Genomic DNA, 23,378 nt, shown 5'->3' on the forward strand with positions numbered 1-23,378 from the left:
TTTAAATGCTTTTTCTGCATAAAAACGTTATTTTAATCGAATATATACAAAAAAAAACACTTTTCTCAAATTGTCATTTTAGTTTTTTTGTATTATAAAATTATTCCCGTAATGTCATCCAAAACTTCACTTCACTTTTACGTTGAAACAGGCCAACTAAAAATGCCTTCATCACTTCAAAAGTATAAAATTTCTATGAAATATCGTTAAAAGATAAAACAAAAATGTTCCACAGCGCCACCTATCGTAAGTTTGAGATTTAAATAAACCTCAAAAATGAGTTCCTTCAACTAAAAAACGGTAATATGCTATAACTTTTCAAAATAACGGGATCATCAGATCGAGTTTAACACAATTTTCCGGTTTATGGACTTACGGGATCAACAGATAAAATTTCAAATAAATTTTAGGTTTATAGGCTTACCGGCTTTAACTGCACTCATAAAAATAGATACGTGGACCAAAAATCATTTTATGACTACTACTCTTTATATTACTCCTAGTTCCATGAGTTTGCTATAGTATAAGATGTAATGCTTCTCAAAATATTTCTTAATTCATCTATCAAAAAATAAAATAACTGCAAAATCAATTGCTGACTTAAAATAAAAAAAACATAATAAATACATATATTATGCTAATTTAAGATGCAAAAATTGATATGACATACAAGCTTTGTAATTATAATACCAAAATGAGGTAGCGATTTTTTCATTCACGCCAAATCGACCTTGAAGTTAGAGTCGTGCGCAAAGTTTATTATCAGAAATATTATTTCCCCTCCATTTTAATTGCTTCCTTCAATGGTATTTTTTGCATAAAAGTATAAGCTATATTTCTGTTGATTAGAATTGAGTCATTAAAAACGTATTAATCCGATAATGAACGGTTGCCATAAGCAAAGCGCGAATTTGCCAATCAAAATAAAAATAACGAAAATTCTTAAATTAAATTTTAAGCAAAAATTTATTAAAAAATATAAGACTAAGAATAACTACAATGTCATTAACAGCTAAATGGCATGTTTAAATAAAAATATATTTTATGTCACAGGGTGAACTTGAGAAACAAAAATTACAACTGCATAAGGTATCACAACAAAAATGGTAATTGAATGCTTGAGCTATTTAAGATTCTTACTTTTACTTACATGAAAAATTTAAAAAATAAACAAATTTGAGGCCAATGATTTGTGAATTAGCCTAATAGCTGTTTTACTTATATATTTATTTTATTAGTGTATGCTTTTTGCCTAAGAAGAATATCTAAAAAATATATACATATCAAACTTCACGTACATTCATTTGAAAAGATACTATACTTTGTAATACAAGAACAACTACAACCACTCTTATCCTCTATTTTTCAATCGACCAACTAATTAGCGTGACCACCATATGACTTTCATTCATTTCATGGACAGTTCCCCTTCAACGCCTCAACATCTTCTTGTTGCTAATATTTCACACAAACAAATTTCGAGTGTTGTTGTTGTTGTCTTGAACTTGGTTTCGGCTGCAATTTGTCTTGTTTGGAATTTGATATGAGCATGTTGGCTAGCAGCGCTTAAGATTCGCGTGAATTTATGTTCATTTAATTAGGTGATTCGATATGGCCGTCAGGAACAATATAACACTAGGTCAGAAGGTGCGGCGACAAGTTAATTAAAAATGGTTACCACTGCCCGCGAAAAAATATTAAACTGGTTGTGATTGAGGGAAATATTGACTATTTGGAGATAATAAATAGCAACCAAATGAATTTTGTTTTTTTTTGTATTACTACAATATGATTATGATTAAGGATTTATAGAGGGTTGTACAGGCGGATACTATTTTTTATGAAAAACATTATTATACCATATATATTTTTTATTAATTTTGTGCAAGTTAGTTTTCCTTTCTAAAACTTTGTATGGTGAAGTTTTTATTTATAATCTAATTACAACAACAAATTAACCTATTTCATTTGTCCTGCCTAAGAAGCATAAAAACTTATATTTTTGACTAAAAATGTGTGAATTTTTATTTCCGATTTTTTTTGGTTTTTTTAATTTTATTTTTTTAAAATTAACTTTAAACTAATATATGTATGTATTTGAAAGAAATATGTAAACGGCACAACCAAAATTTTGACACATGCACCTACCTACTTACCTACTTTTCATAAGTATGGCAACTCTGTTATTGTTTTAGTAACCCTTAGAGTTAGGTACATATACATATGTACATACATATACCCAGCGGTTAAATTTAATTTTTTAATTTATTTTTAAATTGTAAAACGTTTTCGACATCTGGTAACTACACATTTTTTGCTCAAAACTTCACTTAGGCACCTTGTAGATCTTAATATTGTAATATATTATTATAGTACTTCGATTTTATTTCCAGTTTATAAAATTAATAAATATGGCAACACTTTGAATGCTCTTCCATTGTTCTGAAGCGTTTGCTAAACCTTAAAGTATTCTATAACCCAGCGGTTAAGGTTTTAATAAATAAAATATTTTTTTTACTGTAATAATTTCTTTTTATCTGGCAACTCCATATTAAAAAAATGTTTGTTTAACTATAATAATTTCTTTTTATCTGGCAACTCCATATTTTTTTGAAACAGAACTTGCTAGAAAACTTAACTGATCCTCATATTTCAATATTAAAAAAAAATACATACATATGTATGTATACTATTTTTCATTTACAAAAAAATGTGGCAACATTTGAATTTTTCTTCCGCTGTTCATATACTCAATTTTTTGATAAGGGTTAAAGTTTTCTATAAAACTATTACTAAAATTTTAATATTTTTAAAATCTAAATTAAGTAAAATTATTATTTTACTTTTTGAAGTAGTCTGGCAACTCCATATTACGCAGAGCATGCTTGAAAACTTAATAGGTTCTCATATTTTAATATTTTATTACATCTTGATATTATTTGTAATTTACAAAATTGATACATATGGCAACATTTTAATTTTTTTTCCATTATTCATACACTCAAGTCATTGATAAGAGTTAAAGTTTTCTGTAAAACAACTACTAAAATTTTAAATTTTTTAAATTTTATTTTAAATTTAAAAAAATTTTGAAAAATATGGCAACATTTTGAATTTTTCTTCCAATTTTCATATACTCAATTCTTTGATAAGAGTTAAAGTTTTCTTTAAAACTATTATTAAAATTTTAGTATTTTTAAATTTTAAATTAAGTAAAATTATTATTGTACTTTTTGAAGTAGTCTGGCAACTTCATATTAGAGAGAGCTTGCTGAAAAACTTGGTGGATCCTCATTTCCTTATATAATATTTAAATATTTTATTACATTTTGATATTATTTTCAATTTATAAAATTGATAAATATGGCAACATTCATAACTTTTACTCTGTGAACTCTCTGTTGCTTAAAAATCAATAATATAAAAAATATAAAATAAAAACTTACTAATTTATTTATTTATATTTTATCGAATAGTTGGCAGCCCAATGAAACAAAATTTGTTATAAAACTAGCATTTCTTGAATATTTTTCAATTTTCAATTTTAGATAATTTTTAGTTATTAATTAAATAAAAAAGCAAAATTTTTTCACCTTCCGCTTAAAAGCCTTCAAATAAATGAGAAAAAAAATTTTATAAAAAGAATTCTTGATCATCTTTTTATCCAAAATATGAGAGAAAATCCATTGCAGATTTTATTTTTAAGAAACTATGTGAGAATTAAGTCAATTTTTATGTCGAAGGTACTCGCAGGTACTCTGCTATTTCTGTATACACTCCTTAACGAGATACATATTCGCACTGCGCCCTCTTGATTTCTACCATCTCTGCGAAGTCTCTGCTTGCTTACAACTCTCCTTCTTACGGTCTCGCTGTCCGTCCAACCATTTGTCCATCATTACTCTGACATGATATTATTCATTTGATAAATTGTGCTTCGACATTTTCCACTCAACTGGCTATATTAAGGGTTGCATTCTTCTTCTTCTTCTGGCAATCACCTTGCTATACTTTCCGTATGTTTCCTCCGACATTTTATGCTGTCGCCTTAATGTTGCCAACAAATGTTTAAAGGCCTCTGCGCATTCGTTTGCGTGCTGACCAATTCAGTTTATAGAGGGGCGGGGGAGTCTGATGATCAGCTCATATATATGATGTTATTGTTGTAGAATATCATTAATATTATTGCTGCTTTGTTGCTTTTGCTTTTGCTACCAGCAGTGCTGCTCTCGCTGGTGCTGGAGGGTGTTTCCGCTTCCCTTTTGACGTGTGGGCGTTTGCCGCGCACACAAATTTTCTGTTCATTATACGAGTATGCCGTTGCACTTTCCGTTCACTTTACCATTCACCAAGTTAACATTGCGTTGATGAAATGTAGCTTAGTCTATGTGTGTGTGTGTGCGTGTAGTTTATTCGGCTATGCGGCGAGTGAGGTCAGACCTTTGTGAATTAATCGTTGCATTTGTCTGCCTTCAATGAGTGTAATGAGAAATATATGAAAATAAAATCGATTAGGCTTCCGTTGTTCTTAAGTAAGTGGCATTTGATTATCGTTATGCTACTTAGCCACCTTTGTCGTTACGACATTTGTTTGGTATATTTTATTTACATAATTTTTTGGGCTTTTGTTTGGTTAAGTTTAATTGTTTGTATGTATTGTATAGATATGTATACGGTTGCCTAACATCACTTTTCATAAGTTTAAAGGCGAAGGAAAAACGATATAATAGAAATACTCATATTGACACAAAATTAGAGTTTTTTCTTTACAGAAGATCAGTTAATCTTTTATTCTTCTGGTATAACCACGTTCTCAACCGGAGAGAGTCTCATATATAATAATATCGAATATTGATTATTGCTGTTGCAGAATTGCAGAAAACATATTGCAGAAAACATTTCAAAATAACCACAAGATATGCTACCGTGTTGACAGTCCTTGCCCAAATAAAAATTCTGGTCTGTTCCGGTTACGTAGAAACTACCGTCGTGGGATGGGGTATAGAGTTGGTTACAGATAAATCTTATTTCAGAGCTTGCTTCTCATTTTCGCCCATTAGATTGAATCGTTATAGCTTCTGATGTTCAAACCATCAGCCCATTCAAATCTGATGAGAGAGAATATAGGTCTTTCTACATTTACTGGAAATTCTTATTCAGTCAATAGCTTGAAACAGATAATAAATCGGTCTTTAGTGCTCGAAACAGATAACGAATCGGTTTTTAGTGCTCGAAACAGATAACGAATCGGTCTTTGGTACTCGAAACAAATAACGAATTGGTTGACTCTTAGTGGCTTTTTGACAGCACAAAGCAATCGAGTTGTTGTTATTAACCCCGCTTGGTATTCAACATACATATGTATTGGCCTTCTGTATTGACCCTGAACCAAGAACTACAATTTTTAAGACTCCTTATAAGCTTTCTCCATCTGCATTGACCCTGAACCAAAACAGCAAATCTTTAAGAGGCAAGCTCATAAGGCCTTCTTTGCAGGCTTTCAGTAAAACAAGAAAATTTCTATCACACCGTACTAGAGTCACCTGTCTAAAACTATTTGAAATTAAAATGCGGAAAATGGGTTTTGATTTAATCCGCACAAATTAAAGCGAATTATTGTCAATACAGAACTAGAAGTAAACAAAAGCAGTAACAAGTGTCACCATGCATAGCCTTAAGCGGTGCGTTGAGAAGACTCAATTAAGCGTAATTGAATTAAATAACTGTATACAAGTTAAAACTAATAATTATGAAAAATACAAAACAGGAAAATATAAAGCTGTAATACCCTTCACAGGTGCATTTCTTATAGCATAAAGTGAGTAAACAAATATTCAGTTTGATTTCGATAGCTTAGTTTGTATGACAGCTATATGCTATAGTGATCCAATCCAATTGTAGCATTCTCTTGAAAATGAATTCGTGCAAAATTTTTTGAAGATAACTTGTCAATTAAAAAAGTTTTCCATTGAAGAAGTTAAACTTGATCAGTCGGTTTGTTGGCAGCTGTATGCTATAGTGATCCAATCCAATCAATTTGTTCGAAGATTTCAGCGCTGCCTTGGATAATAATCTGTACTGACTTTGCTAAAAATATCTTTAAATATGAAAAGGTTTTTCATACAAGAAATTGACTTTCCTAAAGTTTTCTGATAACGGTGGTTGCGACAAACAACCATGGGCAGAAAAGAGCGTATTCAAAATTTTAGACCAACATCTCAAAAACTGAGCCAGACAGACAGACTGACTGATATACGGCTAGGGCTAAAGCGACTTTGCTAGTCGTTTTGATAATTTCTAAGGCGTCCGCCGTTACCTACTGTGTGATATAAACTTCGTGGTAAACTTAAGGGGTTACATGGGTTTACGGGTTTCAAAAAAATCGGAGTTTTTTATTGTCTTATTAAATTTTGCAACAGTTCTAGAATATAACCTTCAATTTTTAAGTTGATCCGAGTAATAGTTTCGGAGATACTGCCTTGAGAACTTGTGCGTTTTTCTCGAAATTGTGTTTTTGAAGTCGGTTGGCAAGATTCCTCGAGAACTACTCAACCGATCTTCATGAAATTGTACAAAGGCCTTTGAGATACAATTCTTAAAGACTTGAACTAAAAATTTTGAAATTTTTTTTCTATTACGATTATTATAAAAAAAATGTCGCGACATTTTTACTGAAATTTTCATTTTTTTGTAAAAATATTTTTCCTTCTTTTTACCTTCGTAAAAGTTTATAGTTAAGGTTTTAACTAAAATTTGTTTTTTTTTACTTTAGATGATTCTGTAAGGAGATATCCTACCAACGCGGCTGCATCTTTTTTCCGAAAGATCACTGGAAATGACGTCGCAAAGGCCGAGTTTAATATATTTTTTTTACAAAAATTGCAGAATTTCTTTGTTAATAGTGTAGGTTTGTAACAATAAAAAATTCGAGCAAAATATTTTATTTTTTTTATGAGAAAAAAATTGTTGAAAAAAGGCTGTTTTTTACCCGAGGAAACCCATGTAACCCCTTAAACTGGTTTAGGGTATAATAACAGCAGAATATACCTAGAAGTCCACATATGCTTAAATATGTAAGTTATGTAATTTGTATGCATACAAGTTCCTCATAACTTGTGCTACTTAAATATCACTTGCGGCCAATTGCAAACTTATTATGAATGCTTGAATATTGTAGTTTAATACCGCAAGTGACGAAGGCGGTGGACAATGCGCTATGATTAGACGCTCGCTGGCTGGTTGACGCTCGCTGGCTGGTTGACGCTCGCTGGCGATTGGTGGCAAGCACTCAACTGTCGTCAAAATACTACTTGGCTACTCGGCAAGCGTTTAAATTGGAAATATTTTGTATAAAATATGCCTTTAAAATGAACAGCTATGCAATTAGTAAATATTTATGTTTTTTATTAGTACGCTAATTGATTTGGAGAGCCCGCAATTAAGTGTGTACTAAAGCGTTGTTGCTGCAAGTATTTATGCGCTAGTATAGTAAACAATTTGTGATTAATGCTATAGCAATTATTTAAGTTCAGCGAAAAGAAATGCGATACGCGCTGACAATATTAGAATTGCATATTTGTGCAGTTGTTTTGTATTATTCCATTACAATGATTTTCCAAAGGGTTAATTAGCGTGCAACGCGCACTCTGAACTTGTTGTTATTTTCTTATTTTTTTTTATTTCACATTTATGTGTAACTTATAAATATGAATGAATGCGTGGCTGTTGTAAGTTATAGGAAGATATGAGAGAGTCCAAAAAAAACCGAGTGCCAATATGATTGATGGGCTCAAACGTACAAAAAGCGCGCAAGTCCAGTAAGCGTTAAGGCGTTTCAAGCGCGCTGGTGGACAAAATACATGTAGCATATATTATTAGTGGCGTATTGGCGCGCTTTTTGACTTTGACTGTCGGTTTAACTGTCAATTTTTTTGTTGTCTCAGCTACTAAGCTGGCAACGTCGGCGGCGTAAGCATTTCAACTGTCAATAAAACTTGTTTGCTTAAGCCTTTTCAATATTCATTTGATTGCTAAGTAATGCACAAACCAGTTCTAAAGTAAATAAGCTAGTTCAGCAATTATTCAATCACTCTGTTTTTGTATTGTTTGTATTGAGACACAAAAAACAATATATGTTTATTAATAATTCATATATATGTATGTGCATAATTAATTTGTGTACGAATGCAGTTAAAACAAAAGCAAAATTGTATATTCGAAAAAAATATGAACATATTTGAGTACTAAAGAGCAATGTGTCTTGAATAGGGGGGGTTTTTGAAAATTCATAATTTAATTTTTATTACAGAGGTTGATGAAAATGGTGCAAGCATGAGATAAAATATAAATAAAACTAATAATAATAATGTTACCATTAATGACAGTAGCAGGCATGTTAGCCGTTGACTTTTTTGAGACAATAAAATTTCTATCAATAACTGGATACTAAATTTTAAAATTAAAAATATTTTTTTTTCAATATTTCCAATCTGTTCATATCAATAAATTTAATTTTATAAATAAAAAACATGTTGCAACAATAATTGTACATACAATAATTCAGCTTCAGCTTCAGCTTTACTGAAGCTATAATATCTCTTACAGACGCTTTTCTTGTAGCATAAACTGATATAGAAAGGTCTTCATCGTTTTATACTCTTGCAACATGTTGCTAAAGAGTAAAATAGTTTCGTTCACCTAACGGTTGTACATATCACCTAAAACTAATCGAGATAGATATAGAGTTATATATATATATAAATGATCAGGATGACAAGACGAGTTGAAATATGGATGACTGTCTGTTTGTCCGTCCTTCGGTACAAGTGAAAATAGAGATATCTTCATGAAACTGCCACGCCCAAAAACGCCATTAAACAGAAATGTATAAAGTACCAAAACTAAGAATAAAAAAAAATACATTTTTCAAAACTAGGCGTGGCCTCGCCCTCTAATAAGTTTAATATTCATATGTTTATCCTAAACTACTAAAACTACAACAACCAAATTCGCCGAGCGCAAATATTATAAGAATTCCTATCGACGGTGTGAAAATTCACGAAATCGGTTGATAACCCCGCTCACTCCCCATATAATGTTACTGTTAAAAACTACTAAAAGCGCAATAAATCAATAACTAAATACGCCAGAGACATTAAATTTTACTCTTGGGAGAGGGAGGGTGAAAGGGTTTAAATGAAGCCGGGGTCAAAATTGTACTGTGGGCGTGGCACCGACCACTTTTGTGGGAAATCAAATATCTCGAGACTCGACCGATTTGAACCAAATGTGGTTCGTGACATTCATATGTTACAGTGTGAAAATGGTCGAAATTGGACTACAGCAACGCATATTTCCCACATAACACAATTTTAAATTCCATCTGACTCTTTCACGTGTACAAATCAAGCACGAATTAATATATCAGTATAATAGGCACGTGTATTGTATTTTAGGTGTACCACCTTATGGCTAAAAATTGCGTAAATCGAACCAACTCTGTTCAAGCCCCTAGGTACTGAATATGGGGATCCAGTGTTCATAGTTGACTTTTTTTCGAAAATATCGGTCAATGTGTGAGATATATCAGAATATAAAGAAGTTCAGAGATAATCCTTTCCTTATGGAAATATGCCTGCTAAAAATGAGTTGAATCGGGTCAACACCTTAGCCTCCATATGCCTAATATAAAGATTTTCGAACTTCCGGGTGACTTTATACCGCATATGTCGGCCAAAGTGAGATTTATCTTAATAAAGTTGAGAGGTTGTGTTTTTCTTATAGCGGTGCATAATTGTGCTTAGAAATATTTAGGGGTTTCACATAGTCTCACAAAGTTATAAGTTAGCTCTTCCTTACTTGTTAATCGACAAATTTGAGTAGCACCTATATGTTATAGTGGTCCGATCTAAACAATTTGTTCGTAAATTGCAGCGATGCCCCCAGAAAATCATCTACATATGTTGATTTTCATAATAATTTATGTTTGATCAATTAGTTTCGGCGGTTCCAACAACTTAGTAGCTTCTTGGAGAGAAAAGACTGTATAAAATTTCAGATCGATAACTCAGAAATTAAGTATTTCGCGTAAATAAAGAGAGACGGACATATATGAATCTAATCACTTGTCATTTATATGCATATAGTATAATATTTTTATGTCATGACTGAAGATCCTAATGTACATGTTTGATAAAAAAAACTGAATGAAAATAGTTCCAAATTGATAAAAAAAATTTAAAAAAGTACAAAAGTCAACGCATATCTCATTGGAAAGCTGTGAAAAATACGTAAATAATACGAAGGCTAATTAATTTTATAATGAAATACTTTCTTGTATAAGAATATTTTTTTCAAAAGTTGTAATTTTGAAAATTCATAACACGAAAATGTATCATATTGAGTCAACATAAGAAAATAAGTGCCCATTATTTTGGCTCAAAGAAAAAAAAGGTTTCGCATGAAAAAAGTTTTGAAAGTTTTGAATGTAAATTTTGAAGGTCATGATATACATACATATACATACATACATAATTTATAATGGGGCCTCCGACATTTTCCTCTGGGTGTAGAAACTTCATGGGTATAAAAATTGTGGGAATATGTCATTTTCTATGTTATTAATTTTAAAGATTTAAAAAATTTTAAATTACAAGGTTTTATTCTCAAACACTATATGTCATATGTTCTATTATATAAAAAAAATGTTGATTTTCCAATTTAAAATAACTTTTCTATCAACCTATATTGAGGATAATCGTTAATGTAAAGGATATTCAGTAACTTATTCATCGGAAAAGATAGTATTAAGAGGATAGAGGAGGAGACACATTTTTTTGTTCAGAATAATATTCAAAAACTTGTTCATCTATTTCAAAATTCTTTCCTATACTTGACAGTCTATTTTGAGTTTACAATTAATTATTTTTTTATTTTATCCGAAGCTCGAAAAATTATCAAATTAATTAATTTTCAAATTGTTATTATAACTAATGTTATTATTTTTAACAGAAGCTCCAACGATAATCTGGTTATGGGTTCTAATAGCTGTCGCTTTCCTACAGTCTATTTCAAACTATATGTATATGTAAATACATATATAGTATATATATAATATAATATATTTCAAATGTCGCAGCATAGGTAGGAGAGAAAGCTGGAATAGATATGCTTAATATTACATATATGTATGTTTGTGTTCAAGGTGTGTTCAACAAATAATGAGAAATCTCGTTTTTGAAGAAAAAAAAATGTCTTCAAAATAGTCCACATTCAATATTATGCACTTACGACAGCGCTTCTGACAAATCGGCGAAACACTTCTCAAACTCGATTTTTGGCTTTAGCTCTTTCAACGACGCGTTTTTAATGTCATCTATGCTTGTAAAACCACAGCCCTTTCTCTCTCTCTTTCTCTTTTTTTGAGAAATAGGAAAAAGTCAAAGGGAACCATGTCTGGCGAATATTTCGGCTGTGGCATCGTTACAATATTGTTTTTGACTAAGCATTCACGATTTCTTTAATCTTTGAGATTTGTCAAGCTCATATAAATACGTCTAGTCTTACCGTTAGCTGCAGACAAAGTAAGACAGAATACAGCAGAAATTTGTATCATACTTCAGGTATTTGATATACAACTTTAAAAAAAATTTACTCTATAAACCCGCGAAATTTAAAATTTTTCGTTTTTTCTAAACACCTTTGCAAGTTCTCTGGTTTTATTCCTTCAAAACCTATATTATTGCGGTGATTATTCAGCGTCGGCCTACCTTCATATTTCATACTCAAACTTTTATTAAAATTAAATATTTAACTAATTTATTTTCTTTACAATCAATCATACACTTTCTTTCCAAAGAAAATCGACTTTTCACTACAACAATTATTGTTTTTGCTTTTGTTATCTGTTTTGTTTAACAAGTCTTACTCCACTGTTTACGTCTGACATATGTCAAATCTCAAATTGTTTTTGCAAATGAATACAACAACGAATACTACACTCTTCAGGGGCAAGGAACATTTCTCGGCAATAAATGTTAGCAAGAAATATTCAAATAGGACCCAGTTATTATCGAACTAACACGCTTTATTTTGCTTGTTGTTATTGTTTTTATTAATTCTAGTTACTACACGCACACTGAGGCCTCTTTTAAGCCAACATGTATTATTGTCGGAACTTCAAAGGCTTTCGTATTTAGAACACCTGCAGTGCCTGGCTAGAGCTGCTTTTGATTTGTGTTCCTTAGCGCCAGCAGAGAAGAGCGACTCAAACAAGTTGGACCAGTTAAGTCACAAGACGCCAGAAATTAGTGAATGAAATGTCGCAGAGTACTTTGTGTTCTTTGACTTGAATGTCCGTGATATCCGGTGGATTAGGTTTACACAACTTGTTGAGGAACTGCGAGTGGTGCAGCGTATGTCCTCGCATTGGAAAGTGCGGCGCAACGGCTGCCCGCCTGGAATTGTAATCTAATTAAGAGAGCTGCCACAAAAGTGTGGCTCTGAAGTGTTAACTTCACGCGCGCAAACGCGTAATTTCTTAGATAACAATTTGTTGTTGTTGTTGTGATTTTGGTGCTTTCCGCTTAGAAAATAAATTTGGTACGACGCTCGATGTGGTTTTTGTTGTTGCTGCTAACGCTGTTGTGCGCCATTTTTGTTTCGCTCTTCATTGCGCTGCTCACTCTCGCCTTCATTTGCTTTGTCGCGTTGTTGTTGTTATTGCTGCTATTAGTTTGTCTCGCTTGCACGTCAGTGGTGTGCGCTCACTCTCTTGCTGGTAGTGGTGCAATGTCGCTTGGAAGTATCGTGGAAGGGGCGTTACTGCTGATTTCTTATTGGAAGTCTGCTGTGTGTTTGTTGTTGTGAAGGCTGTTTGTAGTTTTGTCGCTTTGCTGAAAAAACTCGTTTTTGCCTCAACACCCCGACCAATCTTCGTACTGGCGTCGACATTCATATGTTCGTTCACGTTCGGTGAGGGGTGAACATGTGCTGTTTTTATTGCTATTTTCCACTCCAACTCTGTTTGTTGTTGTATGCAGTGTGTACTCCGCCTTTTACTGGCGGTAAATAAGCAAACCGACTGTGCCGACCGCGACCAGCGGCAGGTGTTGGCGTCACTGGCGCACAGCAACAACAAGTGCGGTTGTGTGCAGCTCCACGCTTTGTTGTAATTTGTTGTATTGTTTTCATTTTATATTACGTGTTGTTGCTTTATTGCGTTTGGCTTGAATTTTATTGTACTGCTGCTGCGGTCGCTCGATGCAGATATTTTTTATGTTTATGCGAGCGCTTTTAGTTTGGTGTTTTTCGCTTGGTTTTTGTTGTTGCCATTATTCTTTTCATATCTTGCAGACTTTTGGCGCCCTTTTTTACCATTCTCTTCCTTTCTCTTCCACTGTTTATGGCAATATGCTGAGCCATTTGTTTGTATCGCCCGAAAGTGTGCGGCTTTAAGACACCGACAGATGGCGCCACCAGCTCTAAAATGAATTGTGTCGACGCTGATAAAGGTGACTTTAAGGCTCTGCATAACTTTTGTATGAAATGTGAGGATTATATAGTGTTGCATTGAATTTAAATTTTGCTTATTTAAATTTTGACTACGCACGATGCTTTGCCTTTAGGAGTGGCGCCTAAAGATGATAGCTTGCCTGTTTAAATTTTCTTATCATAGTTTTAACTATTTACAAATTATATTATTGTTTATAATGTCATGGAATGATTAAAAAATCAGAAAATATTTCGAACTACGAAAAGAAAAAAGAAGAATAATTAAAAATTGAAGTTTTTTAAGTACGAAAGTCAGAGTTTATAATATTTCTGATATTATTTAGTTATTATGATGCAAATTCAACAATTGTGCATTTGCTGAACTATGTATGTACACACATATGTGTGTATGTATGTATATGAAATGTGAAAATTGTATACAGTGAAATTTCTCATAACCGGACAGCCGCGTTATTTTTGTCCGGTTAAGGAAGCTGTTAATACATTGGAACGCGGTAAAAACGAGTGTTTAAAATGTATTTTTGGAGTCAGAAGCTGCAACTATATTTTTGTTGAGCTAATAAATGCGAGTCAATTCCAGTCAGTAGTGAATGAATGATAGCTATTCCATTAGTTTTCGTTAAGCCACATCAAACCAGAAGACAATTTGTTTGCTGGGTTCATTTTAAGTATTGTTCTTAAAAATAACTGTCTTAAAACATAAAAATTAATAAGAATTAAAAGAAACAAAATGGGAACTATAAATTTTACATAATTTTCTAAAAAAAATAAAAATTCTATAAATTATTATGAAATTTGGCCGGTTTATCAGAGATGTATCGAACGAAATATTACCAAAATAGTGTCCGTGTTTGAATGACAGTATCCCTGTTTAGTATGAAAATTTCCATTTTTAGTATGAAAATATTTATGAAAACATACTGTTGATGAAATTTGTCCAGTTATGGGAGTTGTCCGGCTGTACTCTCCGTTATAGGGAATTTCACTGTATACCTATGAATATATCGCATTTTTTTTTTAATTTATACGGCTCTGTAAGGAAGCATCTTTGGAGATTTAACTTTCTTGAGATACCTCTGTCTTTTAGGGTACTAGATCATATCAGCTTTTGTTAGCAAAATTTGTGTTAAAGTGCCATATTGTTCAAAACACAGCTTCAATGCAATTAAATCAGTGTTGTAACTTTTCGTCAACAAATATTTAAAAATTAAATTTTTTAAAAATGATTTAATAAAATTTCACTATTGTGTAAATGGGCACTTGAGTTCATCTATGGAACCAACCAAAAATTTTAAAAATAAATTTCTCTATAGATACAGTTAAACTTGTCTGACAGTCCGAATTCTATGTTACATTCTTCAGTACCTGGAGGTTTCCTTTAAAAAGAATTATCCTATAGAACATAGACAAATCATTTACTAATGTTTCCTGCTTTCTTTTTAACAAAAAAAGGCATACATGCGCATACACGATTAAAGAATTTTTGATCAAAAATAAAAAAAACACAATAAACAGATGACATTTGGTTACTTACTAGTATTTTTTGTAACTGTTCTCAATTTGCAATTTATGTATAAGCTGATAGTAAAAGGAATATTGAAGCATTTTGTATTAGGAGCTTTTTAAATAACTAAGTTTCTTTTTGCCCACTTGGGATTCAGTATATGGAAGTACGACTGTATTTCAAAGTCAAGAGACAATAAAATACCAACCGAAGTAAAATGTATGTAGATAAATACATACAAAACTGTACTTATACTTCTCCAATAAAATAAATTTTATACTCTATTAATTAAATTTGGTCAAAATATTTTTAACTTTTCTTAACCCAAAATCATCTTAAATGCTGAAGGGGTTGCATGGCTTTACGGGTTTCAAAAGATCAATTTATTTCATTGTTTTATTAAATTCTACAACACCTCTAAAATATTGTCCCAAATTTTCAAGCTGATCCGAGCAATAGTTTCGAAGATACAGTTTTGAGAAATTATGCGTTCGAGGTTAGCTAGGCTAAGTGCGCCGTCTTTAAACGCGTTTTTCTCGAAACTGTGTTTTTGAAGTCGGTTTGTAAGATTTCTCGAGAACTACTCAACTGATTTTCATGAAATTTTACACAGGCCTTTGAGATACAATTCTTAAAGAGTTGGACAAAGGACTTAGTTTTTTTAATTACAACTATTTGAAGCAAAATGTCCCGAAATTTTCACTGAAATTTTAATTTTTTTTTGTAAAAATGTCTGCTGAAAATCAAATTTTGGGTTTTTTCCTTCGTCCAAGTTTGAAATTAAGGTTTAAGCTATAACACAGAAGTTATCCTCAAACGCGGGCGCAGTTTTTTCCGAGGGGTCACCAGAAATGGCGTCATAAGGGCCAAGTTTAAAATATTTTTTTCCAAAAATTTCAGAATTTCTTTATTAGATAATAATGTATGTTTGTAACAATAAAAGAAATTCTAATAAAATATTCCATTTTTTTTATGAGAAAAAATTGTTTGAAAAAATGCTGTTTTCTACCCGAGAAAACCTGGGTTTAAATTCTTAACTGTCCATACCCAACATGTTTTTAAGGACTAATCTACATCGTTACACTACAAAGGCAGCTTATATGATTATAGATTTATTAAGTTTGCCAGGAAGTTTGTAACTGCCAGAAGTAAACGTCGAAGACATCATAAAGTATGTATATATAAATGATCAGTCTGATGATTCGATTTAGCAATGCGCGTTAGTCTGTCTGTCTGTGTATAAGCGAAACCGTCGTTCAGTTTATCGTTCAGATATGCATCTTAAACTTTACACACGCCTTTTTCTTCTTAAAACGCTACTCATTTTTTCAGATTCCCTGATATTGGACCACTATGTGATATACATACATGTGCTGTACTATGTAGCTGCTATACAAACTAATTGGTCAAAAAAGAAGGACTTGCCTTCTATCGAAAACATTTTTTTTACGAGATATTGCAAAGATTATTGTTCAAGATTACATTACAATCTCCGAATATATTGTTCATTGTATATACATATGTACATACATATGTATAGATAGACATTAATGTATGTAAATAAGATGGTCATCCACATATGTAAATTAAAACATGCAATGTCTGCAGTAACTAAGCCTTCCTTAAATCTATATAGATATACCACAAATGTTTCAAATTGACTAAAAAGCTAACTTACAAACCCATAAAACTCGTTCGCAATTAATTAAGATATCAAGCAATAACTTTAGCTGCAACTAGCCAATAATATAGCTAAATAACAATATTAATTTTTAAACGGTCAGTCCTTTTCAATATTATTAAACATTTGTGTGATCTCCGCTGCCTTTGTTGCAACTTCAACAACACACACAGGCAAACATATTCCTGATTTTTATTTTTTTTGCCTTTCCCATTTCATATTCCCCCCATTTTGTCACAATATTATCGCTTGCAGTCAAAACATTCAAGTCAATCGCGTAAATATTCACGCCAAATTTGCATAAGTTCGCAATAAAAAGGCCAAACGTCGACGAGTTGAGAGCAAAATCCGAAAGCCAAAACGGCAATGCAACAACAAAATGTGTTTGGTGTTTGAAGTACAAAAAAAATAATAATAATAAATAAAAAAATAAAAATAAAATAAACCGACAGCAAATTGTGACGACGCAATGCCAGTGGTGTGGATGGGTGCCAGAGCGACTTTGGCTGGAATGGTGAGAGAAGTTGCAACAGGGGTGAGCTTTTGCAAAATGTGAGTAGCGAAACGGGAAAGGGGAAAACGACAGGTTGGGGCCAGCACATGAGGCATATGGATAAAGGGGTCGGTGCAGAGCAGCTGATTACAAAACTCCGCCTCAACAATAAGCGCACACAACTCGGAAGAGTCGAACAAAGGCAACAAAAAAGGAACAGAAACAACAACGTCAATACAAACAACAACGACAATAAAAACAACAACAGTGGTAACAAAAACAACTACACTAACAAATACAACAACGCCAACAAAAAACACAACAACAATCTCACGCAAGCAAAATACAACAAGCTTACACCAGCACCCATGCCAAATAGCAACAACAGCAAGTGAGTGAGTGTTTGCTGAAAAGGGCGAAACACAAAAAACAAAATCCCATTCATGAAACAAAGAGAGCACATACCGTAAACCCTGAATGTTAGAAAGAGCACCTAGAGGCGCTCCAGTGCCGCGCACGCAGCACATGCGCCATGACGTAAAGAACCGGTTCACTTAACGTTAGCGCAAGCGAGCACACTAAACACCACTCACTAACTATGTGCGCTCTTTTCGCCAATTAGCAATGCAATCTCCATGCGTACTTCAACGAGTGGCGCGGCGCAACAATCGCTGTCTGATTGGCGTGCTGCCGAAGTGAGCAGGCAATAAGTGCAGCATGCTGCGGCTGCGCTCACACACTTCGTATGCTCTCGAGGGTAGTCGCGTGGTCGGCGCGTATAACTGGAATACGTGCTAACTGGTTTTTCCAGTACCAAAAGCCAGTTAGTTTATTCGCACTTACTTATAAGCATTTGGCATATTAGCAGTTCGGTCGGCTCACTTGCACATGCGACAGCGACAAGCGACAAAATATGTGCAGCGCGCAGCAAATGAAACCAGTATAGCGAAGCGTTGCTTAGCCGGTCTTCCGGCTCGTTGTTGGCTAACTAACTGGCTTTCGGACTGACAGGCGTCGTTGCCGTTGTCGTCGTCGTCGTCATCGTCATCGCCTTCGCATCGGGTTGGAGCGAGCAAAAGTAGCAATAGCAGCAGCAACACAGCGGCAAGAGTAGTAGTTTGTGTTCGCGAGCATATTTGCAGCGCAGCAAATGATCACATAATCAACTCGTACCTAGTCGTTCACGCACTTTGTTTGTGGTTGGTCGCGCGTACAAATCGTTCGCAGTGTTTCGAATCGACGGGTGAATCTACTGTGTGTGCTTTGGTTTGGTGTTTAACTCGCAAAAATTCAACGTGTGTAAACACCGTCGTCTTAACGTTGCCAATACGCGCGATTCTCGTCGGTGGTGCAAATTAATAAAGTTTACTGTTTTGGATATGAATAATATATATACAAAATAAACGATATGAAATTGTGCACAATTGGAAATTAAAAAAATAAACGATTTTTCGAAATAACAAAAAAACTAACGGTTGCGCGCGAAATTCGCTCGTTTGCTTGAAAAATCTCTAATCTCTAATTTGCGTGATTCAGTTGACTAAAGTGCTTTTCGAAGGACGGATAAAAGCAAACCGATTTGAGTTTTACTTATATGATGAGTTTTTTTTTAATAAAAAATAATAATGATGATGAGTTTTTATAATAAAAAATAAAAAATATCAGCACTAAAATTTAATAAAAATATATAAACAAGAAAGTGTTGCAAAATAAAATTGAATGAAAACGGAAATTTACTAAAACTTACACTAAAATATTAAATACAAAAGCAAATCAGTGTTAAAAAATTAATTTTCTCGAAACAAGAAACTAATAAGTACCATAAAAAACAAAATATTTCAAAAAAGTATTCAAATACTGCAAATAATTAAGTCACTTTAAGTGATATGTGTGCAAAGACGTGGACTAAAATAACAAATATTGTCAAGATTATACGCTAAACTGTAGCTAAATCTAAATCAGTGCTAATGGCTTTCTGAAACAAACCTTAAAACAGCTGCTGTAATATTTCTATATTAATATATAGATTGTAATTGTACCAGCTTTCCTCTAAGACTCCAAAACCCTGTGTTGTCTTCAGTTCATTCACCAAGTGCTTAGCTCAACTTGAGTTCGAAAATAACAATTTTCGTTACCAATTAAAAAAAAACTTGCAATTCAAAAAAATTAAAAATTTGCAAACAGCAACAATTAAAACTCGGCTCACGTGTGCGGCCGAAATTAAGCATCGCCGCTTTTCCACCCGCCCAAGGCAGGCAACACCCACGCCAACAATTAGCAAAACCAAAAACAAAGCACGCACACTTCCATAACACATACATATATACAAATATAGATATATGTTATATATATATTTATTTCTATATACATATATATAAACGGCAAGAAACTTTCGTTGCGGAGCCGCCAATGATCGCCGTCGCGTAGAAAATCGCTAATTGCAGTGCGAAAAGAAAAATGACACAAATTATACGCTAATTAAAAGTGCAGTCTATTATACCAGAGAGCAGCAGCAGCAGTTAGTGTGTGTAGTGGCATTGTTGTTGCAATTAAAAATTCGTTGTTGAAAGTATCTATTACTGCATTTAAGTTGACAAGTGCGTGCTTTGGCTTGCTATAAGAAAAGGTTTTCAGCAGACAAAATACAATAACAATAACAAGAGTAACTTAAAAAACAACAAAAATCTACACAAATTGCTGCGTGTTTCTGCAAAAGTGGTTTTTCAAAAATAATTTGTTTTTTAATTTTATTAAATTAAAAAAAAAAATAATTTAATTAAAAAAAATCTAACACAAAAATTTGAAAAATTTGAAAATTTGAAAAAACATCCAATTCATATTACTCAACAACTAGTGTGTGTGTGTATTTTCACTTTGTGCACGCGTCCACTAAAAAGCCGTCAAAATTCTTGATAAAGTGGCCTCGATAGGCGCCAACACGCTTAACTTCACCGATTTAGGGAGCCCCTATGAGGGGCCTCCCAGCACACCACAATCCGGCATGGATGCACCCGATGCACCGCACACACCCAAATATATGGATGGCGGTACAACAACAACGGGCACACCAGGCGCACAAATACCGGGCAAATCGGCATTTGTGGAGCTGCAACAACATGCCGCCGCCGGGTGAGTTGCATTTTGGAAATTCTACAATATAGCGTTTAATATGTGTTTAAATAGTAAAGTGTTATGAAATATGATTCCTGCCATAAAAAATAATAATTTTTAAGCCCAAAATTGGAATTAAAAATTGAAAATCTATTTTGAGTATAGTTGTTGGCAGAGTTACATTTTTTTTTTTAAATTTTAAAAATAGTTTTTCAAAGAAGAATTTTTAAATTTTCAATTTCGATTTTTGGTTATGAATTAGAAATCTAGTTTTTAATACAAGATCATGGTTGGAGGGTTAGTTCAGTGGTTTTTGAATATTTTTAATTAAGCTCGGCTTCTGTAATTAAACGATATAACGGGTGATACAAGTAGAGGTACTTTTTTCAATAGTTTGTTTTTTGACAGATCACTCGAGAGTTGTGTCAATCTGCCATGTTATTTTTGTTCAGTATTGTTTCTTTGAATATAAGAAACTCCTCTTATTAAAAAAGTAAAAATTTCACAATCCAAAAAAATATTTTTGATTGTAGATACTAAATAGTTATGGATATATTCGCTATTTCTTTAAGTTTCAGAAAATACGAAAATTTCGGAAGTAGTGTGGTAGGCGAAGAATATACGCTTAAAAAGCTTACTTATCACTTTTCGAAGAAATAAAAAACAATCGCAATATTTAAAATCTTCATGAAAACTTAAATGAAATGTTTTTGAACGATCGTTGAAGCACGACAATTTATTGGTGGAAAACTTAAAAGCATTTCGTGGTTTTTTCTTTGTTTTTTTTTGAAGTTTTTTACTTAAATTTCAGCACCTTCGAACTTTTGTGCTATTATATTTATTATACTTATAATCAAATATGACTCAGACTGAGCTATCTAAACTGCCCGCGATCACGTTGAAAGGGATTTTTCTACTTTAAGCTTTGAAGTTTAAGATTTTTTGTACAAGAATTTTTATTATAGTAAAGAATAGTGAGGCTATAAATTTTATATTTTCTGCTGCCAAATCATTAAGGAGTGTTTTTAGTAGTCTAATTTATCAAAGACTTAAGTATGAATCGTTTATATATTTATTTTACGGAATTATATACATTTAGAAGGCCGAAAAAAGAGAATTTTTCAGCATTTTTTTTGAGAAAAGATTATGGTATCTTTTAACTGTATTTTAAGACTTAGTATTAGTTAAAATATTTATTTGGAAAGAAACTACAGCTGATCTCCGGGAGCTCATCTCAAAAAAGACGTTTCGCGGTAACCACTATATCTCTAAACTGGATCCTTTGACATTAAAGCACCAAACAGATTTCGTTAAAGTAGTGTTAAATCTAGCAATTAATCGATGGAATAAGCAAAATAAAATTTTTGAACAAAATGGTGGTTTCTCAAGAAAAAAAAATTTGATTTTTGACCAAAATTACGGCATAAATTGCTTATAAAAATAAAAATATTTTTCGGTGAGAAAAAATCTTCCATTAATTACTAAAAAATATATTTAAAAAGCTCGTAACTATAGCTAATACATATATATAACCCCTTAAAACCGAAACCAACGAAAAATTGAAAAAAAAAATATGATAGAAAATAGTCGTTTTCACGATTAGTGGCGATTGAAAGAATAATACTTAATGTTTACTGCATGAATTTATCATAATTTTTCATACAAAAATATGTAATTTTTTCTGATAAATGTGTTAAAGGCCGTAATCGTACTTTTGATACTACTTTCTTTTACTATTTACTCCGCCAAAAGCGCATTAATCGATTGGGGCCATAAAAACACATTTTCTATGAGTCGAACCTCCTAATTTATTTAAAAATTATATTGAAAATTGGCTATTAATCTAACAAATAGTAAAGAAAATAAGAAAAAATATATAGGTTGAAGTTTATGAAGATTTGTATAAAAAGTATCTACAATAATTTTTTGACAGCTGTGTCAAATTTTGTGGAAGAATATGTGAATAATTAATACTTTGAACCATGTTTTATAAAAATGAAGATGTTTTGCAAACTTTTACCAAGTGTAGTGATTATTCATAGTTTTCAAATCTCAAATATGATTTTTGTAATAGTTGACAAATTATCGCTATTAAAAAACTACTAGTAAATATACTACTAAATATAGAAAAAATTCGATTATTATGGCAAAAACAATATTGGCTTTTAAAAGGAAAATAATGGATTAGAACTCAGAATTATATAATCCTATATTTGGTAGATTTTTTAATATATTAGCAATCCTAAAGAGTTTAATCCTCTTAGTTTAATTTTTTTAATGTTTTCAAATTGCCAATCATTTAAGTAGCTTAAACAATAACACTCACCCCGTTTTCATTCAAAAAGTTTTAGTCAGCAAATTCTGCAAATAAAGCAAAACACATTATTAGCAAAAGACAGTTTAAACTAAAAGCAATAATTAAAATTTAATTTTATCAAGTGCGAACTTTGTTATCGTTAAAATCCAACCCACGTTTGATGAGTTGAAACAAACATTTATTATCCAGTGCGTTACAATGTAAATAAAGTGCATGGAAATTAAAAATATCGCGCTGCCAAAATCTTGCACAAAAATAAATCAACTTTAGAGTGTGCAACTAAAAATATATGAAAACAATTAGCGGCAATTAAAAAGTTTGAAGTATACCCTGGTCAACTCCTTCATTAAGGAGCACTAAGAAAGCATATTTTCTTTGCTGTTGAGAGGCTTTCTTGGCGCTCATTCGTATGCTTCGCATATGGCGAGCCGTCAAAATGACAAATTAGCCGAACATTAGGGCTCAAGCAACATTTCTGCAGGTGAAGGCAAAAAAAAAACTATAAAATATGCATATTAGTCGTCTTATCAGTGAATCAGTGGTAAAACATAAGCGCAGGCGCTGCCATGAAAAATGACACAACCACATATGTACATACATATGTGTACATAAATATTTACACATTGGAAAGTAGCAATGTGTTATGAAATATAGCCGCGATTGCGTTGGACAAATGAGAAATGACGACATTGCGGCCAGCAAAGCAAGTGGCCAACCAAAGAAAAGCACAGAAGGTCGACGACACTCCCATCGCGTTGCG

The 23,378-nt window shown here is 32.5% G+C and overlaps 1 protein-coding gene and 2 long non-coding RNA genes across 7 annotated transcripts in view; 1 reads left to right on the forward strand and 2 right to left on the reverse strand.

The window, feature by feature from the left end:
• Positions 1 to 3,921: 3,921 nt before the first annotated feature.
• LOC120770433 lies at positions 3,922 to 11,664 on the reverse strand. Its single transcript, XR_005704933.1, has 2 exons — positions 11,290 to 11,664; positions 3,922 to 4,470 (listed from the first exon to the last, which is right to left on the reverse strand). It is a non-coding gene; the product is annotated as an uncharacterized LOC120770433 (long non-coding RNA).
• Positions 11,665 to 18,910: 7,246 nt separating this feature from the next.
• The window catches only part of LOC120770306 (homeotic protein distal-less), a 92,883-nt gene continuing 88,415 nt past the window's right edge, over positions 18,911 to 23,378 (forward strand). For all 5 annotated transcript variants that reach the window (XM_040097674.1, XM_040097676.1, XM_040097675.1 and 2 more), the window contains exon 1: positions 18,911 to 20,319. In XM_040097674.1, the coding sequence (XP_039953608.1) occupies positions 20,192 to 20,319 (128 nt within the window). In that variant the 5' untranslated portion in view covers positions 18,911 to 20,191. The remainder of the gene's footprint in view (positions 20,320 to 23,378) is intronic.
• LOC120770308 overlaps positions 22,628 to 23,378 on the reverse strand; it is a 383,384-nt gene continuing 382,633 nt past the window's right edge. Inside the window, exon 3 of the long non-coding RNA XR_005704923.1 lies at positions 22,628 to 22,662. This is a non-coding gene — a long non-coding RNA (uncharacterized LOC120770308). The remainder of the gene's footprint in view (positions 22,663 to 23,378) is intronic.

The sequence above is a fragment of the Bactrocera tryoni genome, chromosome 3, assembly GCF_016617805.1.
Source record: "Bactrocera tryoni isolate S06 chromosome 3, CSIRO_BtryS06_freeze2, whole genome shotgun sequence".
In the NCBI taxonomy this organism is placed as follows: Eukaryota; Metazoa; Arthropoda; class Insecta; order Diptera; family Tephritidae; genus Bactrocera; species Bactrocera tryoni.